Raw genomic sequence first — 16,160 nt, forward strand, 5'->3', positions numbered from 1 at the left:
TTAAAAGTGACACTTTTGCCCAACAATCCTCCTTCCGAGGTAAGATCTTCTCACCTTTTTCCAATTGTATTTACTGCTTTTATAGTTTTACGCATTAGTTGTGAAATCTAGAAAAGCTACAATTTCTATTATCCTTCCTTCCTTGGAGAAACTATAGCGGGGCATTTATTGATTCCTAGTATTTTGGTGAAACTTCTAGTATTTCAGATAAGTGGACATGATACACCCCTCTGTTCCCGCGCCCGGTTGTGGGGGATTGAGACACCCTTCCTTGATCCCCCACAGGAGGGAAGACAAATGGGAACCTGGCATTCCGCCCCAGCGGCGAGCTCTCCCCGCGCAGCGCCTCTCCACCGCCGGACAAGCGGGAGACTTGGAAGACGCTCCCTAACTGGACGGCACGCGGACTTATGGGAAATGGAGTCCCGCTGCCCCGGGTGGGCCCCGGCCGGCGACTTCCGGCGTCCTCGTGCGCATGTGCACTCGCGCTGTGTGCGTGTTCGCGCAGGCGCCCTGCGGCTGCGCCGCTGTCGCTTCCTGTCCGATCCCGGGTCACCGCTGCCCCTGGTGCCCAAGCCTTGGCCTCTGTTGGGCGACGATCCCCGGGCCTGCGGGGCTGGGCGCTGTCCGGTCGGGCCGCCACGCAGCGGGCGCGGGACTGTGCGGGCGGAGTCTGGAGCGGGGACCCGGAGGCGGCCCCGGAGCCCGCGGGCCAGGCCCGAGGAGCTGGGCGGCGGCGGGGTCGGGCCCGGCCCGTCGGCATCGCGGCGCCCGGGGCGGTGAGGCCCCGGCAGGGACGTTCTCCTGAGTGAGTGTGTCCCGTAGGCCCAGAGCCGGCTCCTCGGGGACGCGGCTTGGGCGGCGCAGAGGCGGGGGCCCGGGGAGCCTGGGGGCAGGTCAGCGAGTCCCGACGGGCGGTCGTGCGCTGGCGGCCGCGGCAGTTCTGGGTCCTCCCGGCCGCGGTGAGCAGGGCTGGGGACTCGCCCCGACGAGGACACGGGAGTCTGCGGCCGGGAGCCTGGACCGCTTCCCGGGGACCCGCGTGTCAGAGCGGGCGCCACCCCGGACCGGGGACCTCTCTGTCTCCTGGGGGCCTCGGGGGTCCCAGCCTGGGTTCGAGGTGCCCCTGCACCCCCAACACCCCTTCCTCCGCCCCGCCCTCCCCAGGTTCCAGACGTTTCTAAACGTCCCCCAGGACCTAGTTCACCGGCCTAGGCGTGTGCCCACTCCCTCGGAGCTGCCTGTGCCGTCCGGGTGCCGCGGTTCGATGAGCCCGCAGGGGGCGCCCTGCCGCCTCGGTGACAGCGGAGGAGATTGGGCCTGAGAAGGGCGGGACTTGCCCGGATGTCCGCCTGTGGGTGGGATCGCGAACAGGACTCAGGCTCCCAGGCCAAGTGTTGTGCCCTGAATTATAGTTAAGTCAAAGTTTCTTAAGAGGTTTTTTTGTTCTCAAGTTTGTACAAAAAATTTAAAGACTTAGCCCTGCTTGAGTGTATGCCTTTACTCAGCATCCTGTGGACTTCCTGATCTTGTTAAAAGAGTTAGTAAGAAAATAGATGACTGTAGCAAAATTTCTCTTTTTATCTTCTGTATATAAAAGCCCAAGTGACCTATCCGCCAACTGTCCGGTAGCTATGATGCACACTGACCACCAGGGGGCAGGCGCTCAAAGTACAGTGGGGCCTTGACTTACAAGTTTAATTCGCTCGGAGACCGAGCTCGTTAAGGAGCTCGTTAACTCAAATTACTCTATCAACTCAATGCAAAAAATCAGCGAGAGACAGCTGGTATCTCAAAAAACTAGTTAGTCGGGACACTCATAAGTCAAGGCCCCACTGTACAGGCATGGAAACATGGAATAGACTGATGAATCTCAGAGAGAAGTGGGGGGGGGGGGGGGGCGGAAAGAGATTAACCAAAGATCTCATATGCATACTAGAGGCCTGCTGCGGTGGGGTCCCACAGCCTGGCCTCTCGGTCTGGCCTGGCCTGTGCAGATTGGGCACAGACTGGCAGTCTGACATCCCCTGAGGGGTCCTGATTGCGAGAGGTCACATGCCAGGCTGAGGGACCCCATGGGGCACATGCACCCGGCCTCTAGGGTATAATGATGGAGGATTTCTTCAATAGGCTTTGATGTTCATTCACTAATGAGAAATGTACCCACTCAGTCACCACGGGATGTGGGAGTTACACACACACAGGTGGTGGGCTCTCATCATTCTCCCAGTCACTTCTGAAGGTTTAAAGAGACAGTCTTCCAAGGTGTCTGATGGGACTTTCTGGAGAGTTCTTACGCAGGAAGAGTCGTCCTTGGCAGGCCAGATCACTCCTAACTTCGCCGCCTGCACTTTCCTTCTCCAGGTCAGCCTCTGGTTTCACAGTCCTCGTTTTTCCAAGAGCAGCAGAAAATGAATAAATCTCTGGTGAGTTTTTCTGGTTACATATTTCTTCCCTAGTTTGTTTTATAATACATCTCTTGGAGGTGAATAGTTCAAACTTTAAAATGGGAAAGCAGACCAGATAAAGTTATAATCAGACAAAACACAGAGCAGCAGGTCAGCAGCAGGCATTTATCATGTTTGTATGTGTAGATAGCATGATCCTCCCACGCTCTTAAAGCCAAAGCCAGAGATACTCCCAGGTATCTTTCCCATCATCTGTTGGGGTTGCACCGCAAACTGTGCAGTGACGTGTCTGGCACAGATTCCTCATGTCCCATCATGGTTTATCTGGCAGCCTGCAGCCTTGGTCTGTCCCTGCCCCTCTGCTGAACCCAACCTGGTCAAGGCCCCTGTGATCTAGCCTACAGACGCCTGGAGGTTCGCCAGTCCTAGCCTCAACCACTCCCGCCTCACCCATCGGCAATGCCCTGTGTTGGTTTCTGTACATATCTTTCCTTGGACTTGGTTTGAAGAGGCAGTTCTTTCTCTCCAGGAGCTTCTATTCTCCTTGGAGGAGATCATTCATAAAAGTAGTTGTGGGAGCTGACAGAGCCCCAGCCCCCAGCAGTGAATGGGAAGCTCTGTGGTGAGGGTGAGCACAGCCTGGGTGTAACTGTCCCTTCTGAGTGTGAGGCTCGGTCACTGGGCGGGGAAGGGCCGGTCTTGGTATCAGGATACTGGTGTTTTCTTTTCCTTTTCTTGTGACTTATAGTCTTAAGTGTTTATAAATTTTTCCAGTTTGAGTCACATTAGTAAACATTGTTTTCCAAGTTTGTTTTGTTTTCCAGGATTACCATATAATTTTGTAATATTTTCATTTTGAAAAATTGAGAACTTGGTATTTTTAAAAGTTTTCAAAATGAGCAAGTTTGTGTGGGTGAGATCTCCTAGTTCCAGAGTGCACTCTTCAGTGAGTACTGGGTGTAGCGGCTTTGATGGCAGTGGTGGTGAGGAGGAGGAATTCCTTTGTTTGGTGGTACTTCCCTTTCTGTCTGATCTTAGTCTCCCTTCCCAGGCTCTGGAGCCATGTCAGTCGCTTTCTTCAGAAGGCCACGCAGACAGTGTACTAACTGCTGAGTGGAGGCGTGGCGTATCTGAGTGTCTTCCTTTCTCCTGATGTGCAGGAGGAAAGAGGACTCTTGCTGGCTCGGGGACCCTTGGGCCACAGTCTTTGCCCCCGTAGGCTCTCGCTGTCCCTGGTGAGGGCTGAGGCTGGTTAAAGTCCTCTGGGGGCCACTTTTTTCTCCCAGTCTTTACCAACGGGATCCGGTGCTTCCTCCCTTTCCCGGCCTTTACGACAGGCCTCGGGAAATGTGAGGCGCCGGTGTTCCCCTCCCCACTGCGGGAAGCTAGCTCTCAGGGTAGTGACTGGGATGGTCACAAAGTATTCTCACTCCCATGCCCCACGTTCCAGCCTGTGTGACAACATCTAACACTTCTCATCCTGTGACCATACGGCTGTCCCTGACAGCGATTGGTCTGAGGGGTCTTCTGAAACACTGTTACTGGTTGTTCCTTCGTCTTCTGTAACTAACCTAACATCCTAAATATCTGCAGTTCTGATTGGTTTCTTTTTTTTTTTTTTAAATATATTTTATTGATTTTTTACAGAGAGGAAGGGAGAGGGATAGAGAGTTAGAAACATCGATGAGAGAGAAGCATCAATCAGCTGCCTCCTGCACACTCCCCACTGGGGATGTGCCTGCAACTAAGGTACATGCCCTTGACCGGAATCGAACCTGGGACCCTTCAGTCCCCAGGCCGACACTCTATCCAGTGAGCCAAACCGGTTAGGGCCTGATTGGTTTCTTAATTTGTTATCCAAGTTTCCGAAACCCACTTTCTTAAAATTAAAAGTGCCCGCAAAGCTGCTTTTTTTTTTAAATCCTCACCCGAGAATATTTTTTCCTATTGATTTTTAGAATTGGTAGAAGGAAGGGCAGGCGAAGGGGGAGAGAGAGAACTATTGATGTAAGAGAGACACATCGAATGGTTGCCTCCTGCATGGACCCTGACTGGAGCTGGGGATTGAACCTGCAACCCAGGTACATGCCCTTGACCGGGAGTCAAATTCACGACCCTTTGGTGCACAGGCTGACGCTCTAACTACTGAGCAGCACCAGTCAGGGCAAAGCTTCTATTTTAAGCCAGAGGAAGAACAATGCAATTTTCCCTCTCCTTATGCATAAACGTGAACTTGGCCAAGCTACTAGTACTTAAAGCTGTCACCAAATCACACATTGGTTTAGAACAGTCACAGTCACGCTGTTTTCAAGCAGTAACAATGCATTACAAATAGAAATGGCTGCTGACCGTTCTTGTGGTGGGCCCTGGTCAGAACTGCCGCAGGCTTACCATGCAGGACAATACACGAGGCTGCTGCTGCCTGGCTTGCCTGTTGCTTTGGTAACGGGCAGAATTGCAGACTGGCTCCCGCAAGCTGGAGGGACAGGTTTGGACAGGAGCAACAGCTGAATTTCGGGCATGTTGAGTTTGAGATCTGGGACCTGTCGGGAATTTAGGAGAGAATCTGGGCTGGTGATACACGTTTGGTAAATGCCGATACATAGGTGGTAATTAAATCCATGAGGCCAGATGGGAGCACCGTCTGGTGAATGCAGACAGCAAAGAGTACAGGAACCAGAAGGGAACCCAGAGCCCTCCATCTGGGGATGACTTGGAGGGAGGAGGAGCCAGCTGGGAGCAAGAGTAGAACCAACACTGATCGTGTTCTGGAAGCAGAATGAAGGAACAAGTGCCCCCTGTTTTCACGAGTGCCCCTCAGGCCTGCGCTCCTCAGGGGCAGGCTGCTTCTGCCTGTCTGAGTCTCCCCAGCAGCCAGGAGTGTCTGGCTCACAGTCAAGACCGTTTCTTTTTGGGTGTGAACTCTGAGTGAACTCTCAGTGTCTGCCTGAGAGCTTTGTTTCCCTCTCACAACCTGCAACATAAAAGGGTTACAGGGCTCCTGGTTGCCTTGACCAGTGAGCTCGGTAAGCTCTTGTCCCCAGACACCTTGTCCACGTCCCCAATTCCCATCACGCTGCTATTACAGGAGCCAGTGTCATTCAGGGATGTGGCCGTGGACTTCACCCAGGAGGAGTGGCAGCAGCTGGGCCCGGAGCAGAAGACCACCTACAGGGACGTGATGCTGGAGAACTACAGCCACCTCGTCTCCGTGGGTGAGCAGAGCGGCTAAGGTTCTAAGACATAAGACATAGGGGATTTCCCACACATTGTCTGACTTTGAATTTGATGGGGTAAATGTGAATAATGTGTTCTGGGCACCAGGAAGGGCATTTACCTCCCAGTGAATCTTGGCACAGGTCAGAGGGGCACTTCGGTTGTGAATCTTGTAAGGCCCCGCTTTCTGCAGAAGCCCAGCAGCCAGGCTCCAGTTCTCTTTCCTTTGTTAATAGGGTGTCACCTTGTCAAACCGGAAGTGATCATCAAGCTGGAGCGAGGAGAAGAGCCCTGGAGAGGAGAAGGGGAAGTCCGACTTCACAGCCGCCCAGGTGTGTTTGGGAGGCGAGGGGTGACGGCTAACTTGGCAGTGTTTTTTGGAACTGTCCATGGTTCCACATCTTCAAAAGTGACTAGAGGTGGTTAGCTACCTGACTCTCACTCCGAAGATGTCCTCCTGCCCCACAAACACTTGTTCTAGAGCTTTTCCATGCTTACCTCCCGGGACCAAATCCAGTCGCTTCCTCTTAAACCTCGGGTCTCGCTCGCTCTTGCGGCATTTTCAGTGACCCACTGTCATAGATTCTTCTTGTTTCGGGGCATTCACAAGTCTGTTACTACAGTATAATTCATGTGACCTTATGTTAGTGCCTCCACCTCCTTTAAAGTGCATTGCCTCAGATGTGTTTCTCTCCCTACTTCCACTTCACTTCTCTTTGAGGTAAGATCCCAGACCCTGACCTGGGCCTCAGCCAGTGAAATCTGTTCACCTGTGTGGTCCTGTGGGCTTGTGCTGCTCATTATTCCTGAGCCCCAGCCCTTCCTCAATGTGGTAACAGCAGGAACTGGGTCTCCCTCTTTTCCCGAGTGCTGTTCATCTTGTTTCTCTTATTTCCAGTTGCTCTTCTGTCCCCAGTGCCTTCATAATGAGGACAATGTACAGAGAGGAACTGTGACTCATTCCTCCTCCCGAGCCTCCACAAATGTGGATCTGCTTCCTCCTTCAGGGGTTTGTTCTGTAAAGGGCTCCTCCTGCCTCAGGTCTCCGGGGTTTCTGTTCATCGGGTTTCTGTGCCTTGTCTGCCCTGTCCTCGGGGGGTACACCTTCATTCTACTTGGATTTGCAAGGTGTGTTTACCCGAAGTTCCAGTTAACCCTTCAATCATTTCACAGGATGAGCCTACAGTGATTCCCTGTTAATTCCCAAGGAACTTAACTTCCTCATCCTCTAAGAATAACCACAACCATAGCCCTGGATTGCCTGGAAATCAAGTTGTTTCCAAAAACGCTGCTAAACTCCATTTACTCCACATTACAAAATGTGTTCTGTTCAGGTGATCGTTGTCCCTACAGCTTCGCCTTTCAGTTGGGTGTGCTTCATCTGGCCAGATAACACATTCTCTGAGTCGGAGCTCAGATTTTCAAACCCTTCCCTCCTTGAAGTTTTTCCTTCGAACTCTTTTTTTTTTTTTTTAATATATTTTATTGATTTTTTACAGAGAGGAAGGGAGAGAGATAGAGAGTTAGAAACATCGATGAGAGAGAAACATCGATCAGCTGCCTCCTGCACATCCCCCACCGGGGATATGCCCGCAACCCAGGCACATGCCCCTGACTGGAATCGAACCCGGGACCCTTCAGTCCGCAGGCCGACGCTCTATCCTCTGAGCCAAACCGGTTTCGGCATCCTTCGACCTCTTACCCTTACTCTAATCGCTTCACACCACTCCTAGGTCTGATCAAGGAATCTATTATCTGATGGTATATATTTTTAGCTTGAGGCTCATTCCTCCCCTGGATTATAATCCTGTAAAGAAAAGAGCACATGCCGAAACCGGTTTGGCTCAGTGGATAGAGCGTCGGCCTGCGGACTGAAAGGTCCCAGGTTCGATTCCGGTCAAGGGCATGTACCTGGGTTGCGGGCACATCCCCAGTAGGAGATGTGCAGGAGGCAGCTGATCGATGTTTCTCTCTCATCGATGTTTCTAGCTCTCTATCTCTCTCCCTTCCTCTCTGTAAAAAATCAATAAAATATATTTTAAAAAAAAAAGAAAAGAAAAGAAAAGAGCACATTCCCTTCGCTGTAGTATGTAACGTGTAGTACACGGTTATTTCTCTTATCCGAGGAGCCAGACAGGTGGCAGAACTTTTTTTTTTTCATAATGTATTTTTATTGATTTTAGTGAAGGGAGAGAGAGATATAAACATCAATGATGAGTGGGAATCACTGATTGGCTGCCTCCTGTACGCGCCCTATAGGGGATCGCACCTGCAACCCGGGCATGTGTCCTTGGCTGGAATTGAACCAGGAACCCTTCAGTCTGTAGGCCGCTGACGCTCTATCCACTGAGCCAGCTAGGGCAGCAGAACTTTCTTGTCCCTCATTCAGAAGTAATTTACAGGTCATTATTTCTGAGCATGGATGTCTAAGTCACATCTCATATATCCTGTAGGTACTTGACAGATACCCACGTGATTCAGATTAAGAACAGCTTCCCTAATTTCTATTTAGGGATTCAAAAGCTATAGGAAATAGAGTCATACTTCCTAAGAGATGGGTTTTGGTTAAGAAAAGAGAACAGAGCCCTGTGGAGTAATTTGAAACCCAGAATTTCACATGGGGTTTTAATGTTCCACAAGGCTGATTCACTGTGCAAAGAGGATTGTGTGGAGAGTAATTACATTCAACTTTAAAGAAAAATGGAGCTACTGGAGATGAGATAGGATTTGAGAAGTGTTTTCTCAAAGCATGGAAACCCCCTGAGAGGTTTTGAGTAGACCCAGGCTGGAAGTCAAGCAGACGGAAAGAGCAGGAACAGAGGCTTGGGGTTGAAAGGGAGCTCGGTGTTGGCGGTGCCACAGCATCTCGGGACAAGCTAATACATCAAGCCTTACACTGTGGGCTCTCTCTCCCAAGCTGATATGAATGATGCTGTGTGAAGTTCTGCTTCTCCTCCTCCAAAACAGATCCATCCTTGGAGAGGTATTCCGACCCTCCTATCCAGCAGTGCTTCTTGTTGCTGTCACTGGACTCCATTTGTGGCAGTTCTCTCGTGTCTGTGTTGTCAGTCATTCATCGGCATCCTGTCTGCTGTTCTGTGTTTCTATTTTACCTCTATACCCAGTTTTGAACAAGATCTTATAAAGTAGTAAAAGTCAAAGATACTTGTGTTTTTGTCAGTTAATTCCCCCCTTTTGTCACCACTGGGGAGAGGAAGAAAGAGAGAGGTGGGGAGAGAGATTTTTCAAACTAAAGAATACAGGGAGCCCTGGCCATTTTTCTCAGTGGTTAGAGCATCGGCCCGAGGACTGAAGGGTTGAAGATTTGATTCTGGTCAAAGGCACATGTGGGGAGGCAACCAATTGATGTGTCTCTTTCCCATCGATGTTTCTTTCTCCCTCTTTCCCTCTCCCTCCCTCCTTCCCTCCCTTTCATTCTTTCTAAAAAATCAATGGAAAAAATATCCTTGGGTGAGGATTAACATACACAAGAAAAAGAATAAGGGGAAAAGGTATGCATGGAATTATTTTCATCTATGAAGCTAGCATCTATGCCACAACCAAATGCTTATGTATGTCTCATCCCGAATCTTATGAAGGAAGATGTACAAAATTTGGTTAATTTTGCCTCTTTTCAGAAGTCTGGAAAGTCGACCTGATAGAGAGAGTCCAGGAAAGTGAAGACAAACATTCCAGGCAAACTCTATCCATCAACAACAAAACCCTGATTGAAGAGAGGGGTGATGTTCTTGGTAAGACTTTTAATGTGGAAACAAACCCTGTTCCTTCAAGAAAAACATCCTATAAATGTGACTCATGTGAAAAGAGTTTAAAATCCACTTCAGAATATATCAGTAGTGACGGAAGTTATGCAAGAATGAAGCCTGATGAATGTAGTGCCTGTGGGAAATCACTTCTCCATGTGAAGCTTGAGAAAACTCACCCAGGGGAGAAATCTTATGAATTTAATCAAAATGGGGAAGCTTATACTCTAAATAAAGAAAGTATTTATCAGAACATTCATATTTTGGAGAAACCCTTTGAATATATTGAATGCCAGAAAGCCTTTCAAAAGGATGCAGTTTTTGTTAATCCTATGGAGGAGAAGCCCTATAAGTGGAATGAATCTGAAATAGCCTTTCTCCAGATGTCAAACCTCAGTGTACATCCAACATCTCATAGGGAAATGAAACCCTATGAATGCAATGCATGTGGGAAATCCTTCTGTAAAAAGTCAAAATTCATTATACATCAGAGGACTCACACAGGAGAGAAACCTTACGCATGTAATCAGTGTGGGAAATCCTTCTGCCAAAAGGGAACCCTCACTGTACATCAGAGAACACACACAGGGGAGAAGCCCTATGAATGTAATGAATGTGGGAAAACTTTCTACCAGAAGTTACACCTCATTCAACATCAGAGAACTCACTCAGGAGAGAAGCCCTATGAATGTAGTTATTGTGGAAAATCATTTTGCCAGAAGACGCACCTCACCCAACACCAGAGAACACATTCAGGAGAGAGACCCTATGTTTGTCATGACTGTGGAAAAACCTTCTCCCAGAAGTCAGCACTTAATGACCATCATAAAATTCACACAGGTGTGAAACTCTATAAGTGTAATGAATGTGGGAAATGCTTCTGCCGCAAATCTACCCTCACAACACATCAGAGGACACACACAGGAGAAAAACCCTATGAATGTAACGAATGTGGAAAATTTTTCTCTCGGTTATCATATCTCACTGTACATTATAGAACTCATTCAGGAGAGAAACCCTATGAATGTAATGAATGTGGGAAAACCTTCTACCTGAATTCAGCCCTCATGAGACATCAGAGAGTACACACCGGAGAGAAACCATATGAATGTAATGAATGTGGAAAATTATTCTCCCAGTTGTCATACCTCACTATACATCATAGAACTCATTCAGGAGTGAAACCCTATGAATGCAATGAATGTGGGAAAACCTTCTACCAGAATTCAGCCCTTTGTAGACATCGAAGAATACACAAAGGGGAGAAGCCCTATGAATGTTATATATGTGGGAAGTTTTTCTCTCAGATGTCATACCTCACGATACATCATAGAATCCATTCAGGAGAGAAACCTTACGAATGTAATGAATGTGGGAAAACCTTTTGTCAGAATTCAGCCCTTAATCGACATCAGAGAACGCACACTGGAGAGAAAGCCTATGAATGTTACGAATGCGGAAAATTCTTCTCTCAGATGTCATATCTCACCATACATCATAGAATTCATTCTGGAGAGAAGCCCTTTGAATGTAATGAATGTGGAAAGGCCTTCTCGCGAATGTCTTACCTTACTGTACATTACAGAACTCATTCAGGAGAGAAACCCTATGAATGTAATGAATGTGGGAAAAAATTCTACTACAGATCAGCCTTCAATAGCCATCAGAGAATCCACAGGCGAGGGAATATGAATGCGCTTGATGTGGGAAGGCTTCTCTGAAGTCAGACCTCATTTTACATCAGAGAACCCTTTCAGTGTAATGTATTTAACTCCTACCTTTGCTAAGTCAGAGTTCACACAGGGGAAAGTGGACCCACCTCTGTGCATTACTCAAACTTGTAATCCGAGAATTCACAGGGTGGAAACCCCAACTACAAGACACACAACTTGTTGGATACCAGACTGTAAAATGTGTGAACATCTAGAATGTATATACACTTCCATGGAGTCAGACTGTTTCATATATCAGGGAATTCATTCCAAGGGGAGATCTGTCATTTTACAGAATGTGGAAAACACTCCTCTGGAAATTATTAATACTAAAAGTTATGTTTCTGATATATCAAGTTTTTTTGTAATATATATATTGTGGATACATGTACTCCTTGTGTAAATAGAAGCTGTAAGGCTAGCTGATCAGGACCACAGTACAGCCACATTAAACTCATACATGAGTGTGTCCTGAGCATGTAGGTCTTTGTCAACTTGATTTTTAGAATGGTATATTACAGGGATTGTATCTTCATTTGGAATCATGTTTGAAAAGGCAGTGTATTCTTATTGGAATAATTTTAAGACATATGTAGGATTAACCACTTTAATAGTACAGCCATGTTAGTACTTAGTATGCATTGCCATTGAACTAATATTTGGTATATATAAAGTATGTTTCTTGTACTCTTTCCTAGCACTTAAAAATGTATTTGATTATTGTTAATGAACTAAATAACTAAACACTGCCAAAATGAAGTCAGTGTTTTTTATAATGTTCACAACTATATCTGAGTCAGCAAGAGATAGAAAATGATGTATAAAATAGATAGAAAGCTGCATAGATAATTTTAAATTGTTAATGCCAGAAGTCACTAGTAGTGAGAAAAACTGTATACATTGAACTCTATACATTTTAAAACTGAACTTAAAATATTCCTGTTTTTATCTAATTTCTCATCTATTTTTATTTGGATGCCTACACAAATGTAAATGTGCAAACCACCATACTATATAATTTAGGAATTATGTGTATTTTTGATATGATAGTATTTTTAAACATTGTGCTCTACTCCTTCCTGTTCCTGATTGAAGAACATGTTCACGTGGGTTTGTGGCAGACATTGTTGAGTAACCCCCTCGCCACTTGCTCCTTACTGTTTGCTGGCAGAGTTTGGGTACCCATGGAATGGGGATAAATCCTGATCAGTTTCAACCAGTAATGATAATCCCTTTCTCATTACCAGCAATGGGATGGTCTTGGGACCCAATTCTAGACACATATACAAAGGAGATACCAAACACGTTATTTTTGGAAAAGGTTTCCTCAAATACTCAAGGAATCCTGTGGTTGACGTGGAATCTTGCATTGAACGTTGCCTTGCTGGGAAGTGATGCTTGGTTATGTCTCAACAATGATGTATAACTAAGTGTAGCAGAGCAGAAAGACGAAGAACTGGGGCCCAGAAGTGGATGCTGAGCCACTGGACCAGCCATCCATGGAGCCACTTCGCCTCAGGACTGTTCTTCTGTGAAAGACTCAATATCTTCTCCAGCCAGTGGATTTGGGGTTGCTCTTTTATTGATAACTGAAGATACAAAGTGACACTTCTGTAGGAGTCACACAACTGAGAAGTGGACTTTAGGTAAATGATTTATTTTGAGGTGTTGATATAGAGATTTATCTTATTTTCTGTAAAGTTTGGTGTAAGTAGGTTGAGCATTAGAAACAATTAAGTGTATCTGTTTCCATGAATCGTTAATCACCAACTTAAGGACCTTTGGAACCTGATATAATCTTTCTTTTTATAATGCATGGCATAAAGTTTGTTTAGGTTCATTCATATTCATAGATTGTTGCTGCACTGTTAGTTGACAACATATGGTGTAAGGTAAGAACCTACTTTTGTTCCCAGTGGTTAGCCTGATGCCTGTTTTTTGAATAATTTATTCCTCACCATTGAGATGAATGGCCACATTTTTTCATTATTTCCACCACTCGTGGCACCTGTTCTGTTGCTCAGCACTTTCCCTCTGTGTTCTTCTAGGACGGTGATTGTGACTGTGCCACATAACAGGACTCAAAGGTCTGGTAGGTTGTAAAGTTCTGTGTAAGAACCATGTATTCAGTTCAAGAGGCCACCCCTTCAGTATATTTGTTGAAATGCTATCTACCAAGGTTTCCACGCTCATGTGTCATCATTATAGCTTCAATACACAGTATGCATTTTAAGTAAAATATTTGAAAAGTTTACATGGTTTACCACATTCTTTTTTTCTGATGGAGCCCTACACATGGAAGGGCTGTACGTGTACGTGGTCCTACGTGGCCTCTTCAGTAATCCAGAAATGTAATTGTTCAGTTTCCCAGATGTCCGTGTTGTCATGTTATTATATCTCTGAAGTTAGCATGTTCTGGTTTAACTGGCCCTGTTTCTCCTCTTCCTGTAAGTACTGCCTGTGAGGTACTTGAAGTAATGGTTTGTCTCAGATTTGATGGAATGGGACATCTGAAAAGGTCTGAACTATTCAGGCCATCGTGGAAGAGACCCAGGCAGAGTTAGTGAGAAAGCAATGTGGGCTGAGTCGGACATTGAACTGAAGACAGTCCAGACGATGTGAGTACTTGCTTTGTGAACACAGAGACCTCATGAGTGGCGTGAGCAGATTAGGAATCCTGAGGGGTTCCAGGCCTGGGCAAGAGGCCACCCCTTCCTGACACATGGAGGTGAGATTCTCCCATTTTTTAAATCGTCCTAGGGTTAGTGAAGCATTGGTTCAATGCCGGAAGCCGGTCCATCCTTGCTGCTTGACACAGTCGCTGCAGGAAAGAAACATCTGCACAGCATATGTTTCAAGGGACCTGGCGTATATAGCATACTGTTCTTAATATGTTTGCTCCCCTTAGCGCTGTGTGTTTTAACCAAGGTCACCTCTCCGAGAAAGGTTGTTTCCCCAGGTAGGAATTTTTCCCTGAAGTCAGGGAGGGGATGCCTCTCCTAGAAAGGTTGTTTCCCCAGGTAGGAATTTTTCCCTGAAGTCAGGGAGGGGATGAAACTCCTTAACTAAGTGCCAGGCGGGTAGTTAATCACTACAAACAATCATGCTTAAGCTACATAATCTTTACTCCCTGGAATGGAGATAAGAAACGCCCTAACCTTTGTAATAGAAATTGACAGGATTAAAATCAACTGGGATAAATACGGATGTAACAAAACAATAAACAGCAGAACCTCTCTGGAGATCCAGACCAGAACTTAGCTGGAGATCCTGGCTAGAGATCCTGGCTAGGCTGCTGATCAACTAAACACTGTCTCCGTGTCCTTCCTTCTTCGCCGACTCCGTCTACACCTTTGGGGACCCCTGGACCTGCTGGGGTTGGACTCCGGCATCTGGCGCCCGAACAGGGTTCCCTTAGGTAAGTCTCCCCATATTTGGGACGGATAGGACTGCACCGTAGGGTGCTTCAGACCCCCCCTATAGAGGATAAGTAGGGTAAGTGGGTAGTTAGTACAGAACTTAGATTGACAAGATGGGTCATACTGAGTCTAAAGAAAAAAGACTCTGTATTAATCTTTTAACACATATGCTTGCTAGCAGAGGAGTTAAGGTTACTCCCAGTCAGACAGAAAGTTTTATAGAAGACGTATGTGAATGGCTTCCTGAGGATGGAACTGTTAATTTAGAAACTTGGACTAAAGTAGGAGAGCAATTAAAGAACTATTACAGCTACCATGGATCTGAGAAGGTCCCGGCAGTTACCTTTTCTCTCTGGAATTCAATTTGTGAAACCTTGGCACCAGAGGCAAAAACGGTTGAACTTTCTCAAAATTTAAATAGTCCCTCGGCTCCACCCAGAGAGGATACATCATCATTGTCTCCAGCTCAATCTAAAAGCAATTTAACTATGCCTAGTGATCGGGAGGAGAATAAATATCATAAACATGACCATTGGTCCTTTCCAGTCAGTAGAGAGGAGAATGGCCCTCCCATTCAAAACAGGCTCCCCAAATTAGAAAGGAAGCCTAAACCAGGTCCTGTGGCTCCTATGAGCTCCATGTCTAAATTTCAAAGGGCCATAAGAGAAGCTGAAGCTAATGGAGATCTTGAATTCTCACTCTGCTTCCCAGTTACATATGAGAATGAGTCTGGTGGGAATAGAAACCCCACCTTGGAGCCTATACCTTACAAAGTACTTAAAGAATTAAAATTGGCCTGCTCTGAATATGGACCTCTAGCTCCTTACACACAAACCTTGGTAGAAACCCTAGCCAGTAAATGGATGACTCCTTATGATTGGTCACAGGTTTGTAAATCCTGTCTCTCAGGAGGCGATTACTTATTATGGAAAACTGAATATGAAGATCTTGCTAAGAAAGCTGTAGACACTCGCGAAAAAACCAGAAAAGGAATAACCCTAGACATGATATTAGGAGAAGGTGATTTTAACACGGCTGAGGAGCAAATGAATATGCCCACAGAGGCACTTACCAAAGTAACCAGTTGTGCAGTAAGTGCCTGGAAATCCCTACCTTATACAGCAGGAGAAACAACCACCCTTACAGAGGTTAAACAGAAGGTCGAGGAACCATATCAGGATTTCCTTTCTCGCCTCATACAGGCAGTCAAGAGAGTAATCAATAACAAAGAGGCAGCCGATATCCTAATCAAACAACTGGCTTTTGAAAATGCTAATAATACCTGTCAGGCTTTATTAAGGCCGATTCGCAGAACAGGAACTATAAATGATTTTATAAAACAGTGTGCTGATGTAAGTCCAGCATTTATACAGGGTGTAGCTATAGCTGCAGCTCTCAAAGGGGAGACATACCCTCAATATGTACAGGCTATAGGACAAGCCAGCAATACTACAGGTAATAAAAGAAATATGAACTGCTACTCTTGTGGCTTATCTGGGCACTTTAGCAGAGAATGCCCAAATAAAAATAATAATACTCAGGCCAGATGGCAAGCTCCTCGACAGCCTGGAAATACATTAGGGAATAATATTAATCCTCCAAAAACCGTTTGTCCCCAATGTCAGAAAGGATTCCATTGGG

General features: G+C 46.4%; 1 protein-coding gene across 5 annotated transcripts; it reads left to right on the top strand.

Annotated features, from left to right (window-relative positions):
- Nucleotides 1-505: 505 nt before the first annotated feature.
- On the top strand, nucleotides 506-13,511 carry ZNF12 (zinc finger protein 12). Of its 5 annotated transcripts, XR_004968313.1 has the most exons (8): nucleotides 514-808; nucleotides 1,168-1,414; nucleotides 2,365-2,426; nucleotides 5,497-5,623; nucleotides 5,861-5,956; nucleotides 9,263-9,376; nucleotides 12,348-12,746; nucleotides 13,149-13,511. XR_004968313.1 is itself a non-coding variant. In XM_036313930.1 (7 exons), exons 2-7 carry the CDS (start codon nucleotides 1,345-1,347, stop codon nucleotides 12,524-12,526), a joined length of 648 nt encoding a protein of 215 aa, XP_036169823.1. In that variant the 5' UTR covers nucleotides 514-808; nucleotides 1,168-1,344; the 3' UTR covers nucleotides 12,527-13,511. The 5 variants fall into 5 exon arrangements, 4 of the variants coding, with proteins under 4 accessions (XP_036169821.1, XP_036169822.1, XP_036169824.1 ...); XM_036313930.1 differs by having other exon boundaries at nucleotides 12,348-13,511; XM_036313928.1 differs by lacking the exon at nucleotides 13,149-13,511 and having other exon boundaries at nucleotides 506-808; nucleotides 9,263-12,491.
- The last annotated feature ends 2,649 nt before the right edge of the window (nucleotides 13,512-16,160 follow it).

This window comes from Myotis myotis, unplaced genomic scaffold (assembly GCF_014108235.1).
Source record: "Myotis myotis isolate mMyoMyo1 unplaced genomic scaffold, mMyoMyo1.p scaffold_m19_p_6, whole genome shotgun sequence".
NCBI classification, from domain to species: Eukaryota; Metazoa; Chordata; class Mammalia; order Chiroptera; family Vespertilionidae; genus Myotis; species Myotis myotis.

Excerpts from the sequence above, each read along its gene's own strand:
- ZNF12 (XM_036313928.1), top strand. The coding sequence starts at position 1,345 with ATGTCCGCCTGTGGGTGGGATCGCGAACAGGACTCAGGCTCCCAGGCC. Across the intron at positions 1,415-2,364 it reads GTGTTGTGCCCTGAATTATA|GTCAGCCTCTGGTTTCACAG; the intron begins GTTAAGTCAAAG and ends TTCCTTCTCCAG. Across the intron at positions 5,957-9,262 it reads CCGACTTCACAGCCGCCCAG|AAGTCTGGAAAGTCGACCTG; the intron begins GTGTGTTTGGGA and ends GCCTCTTTTCAG.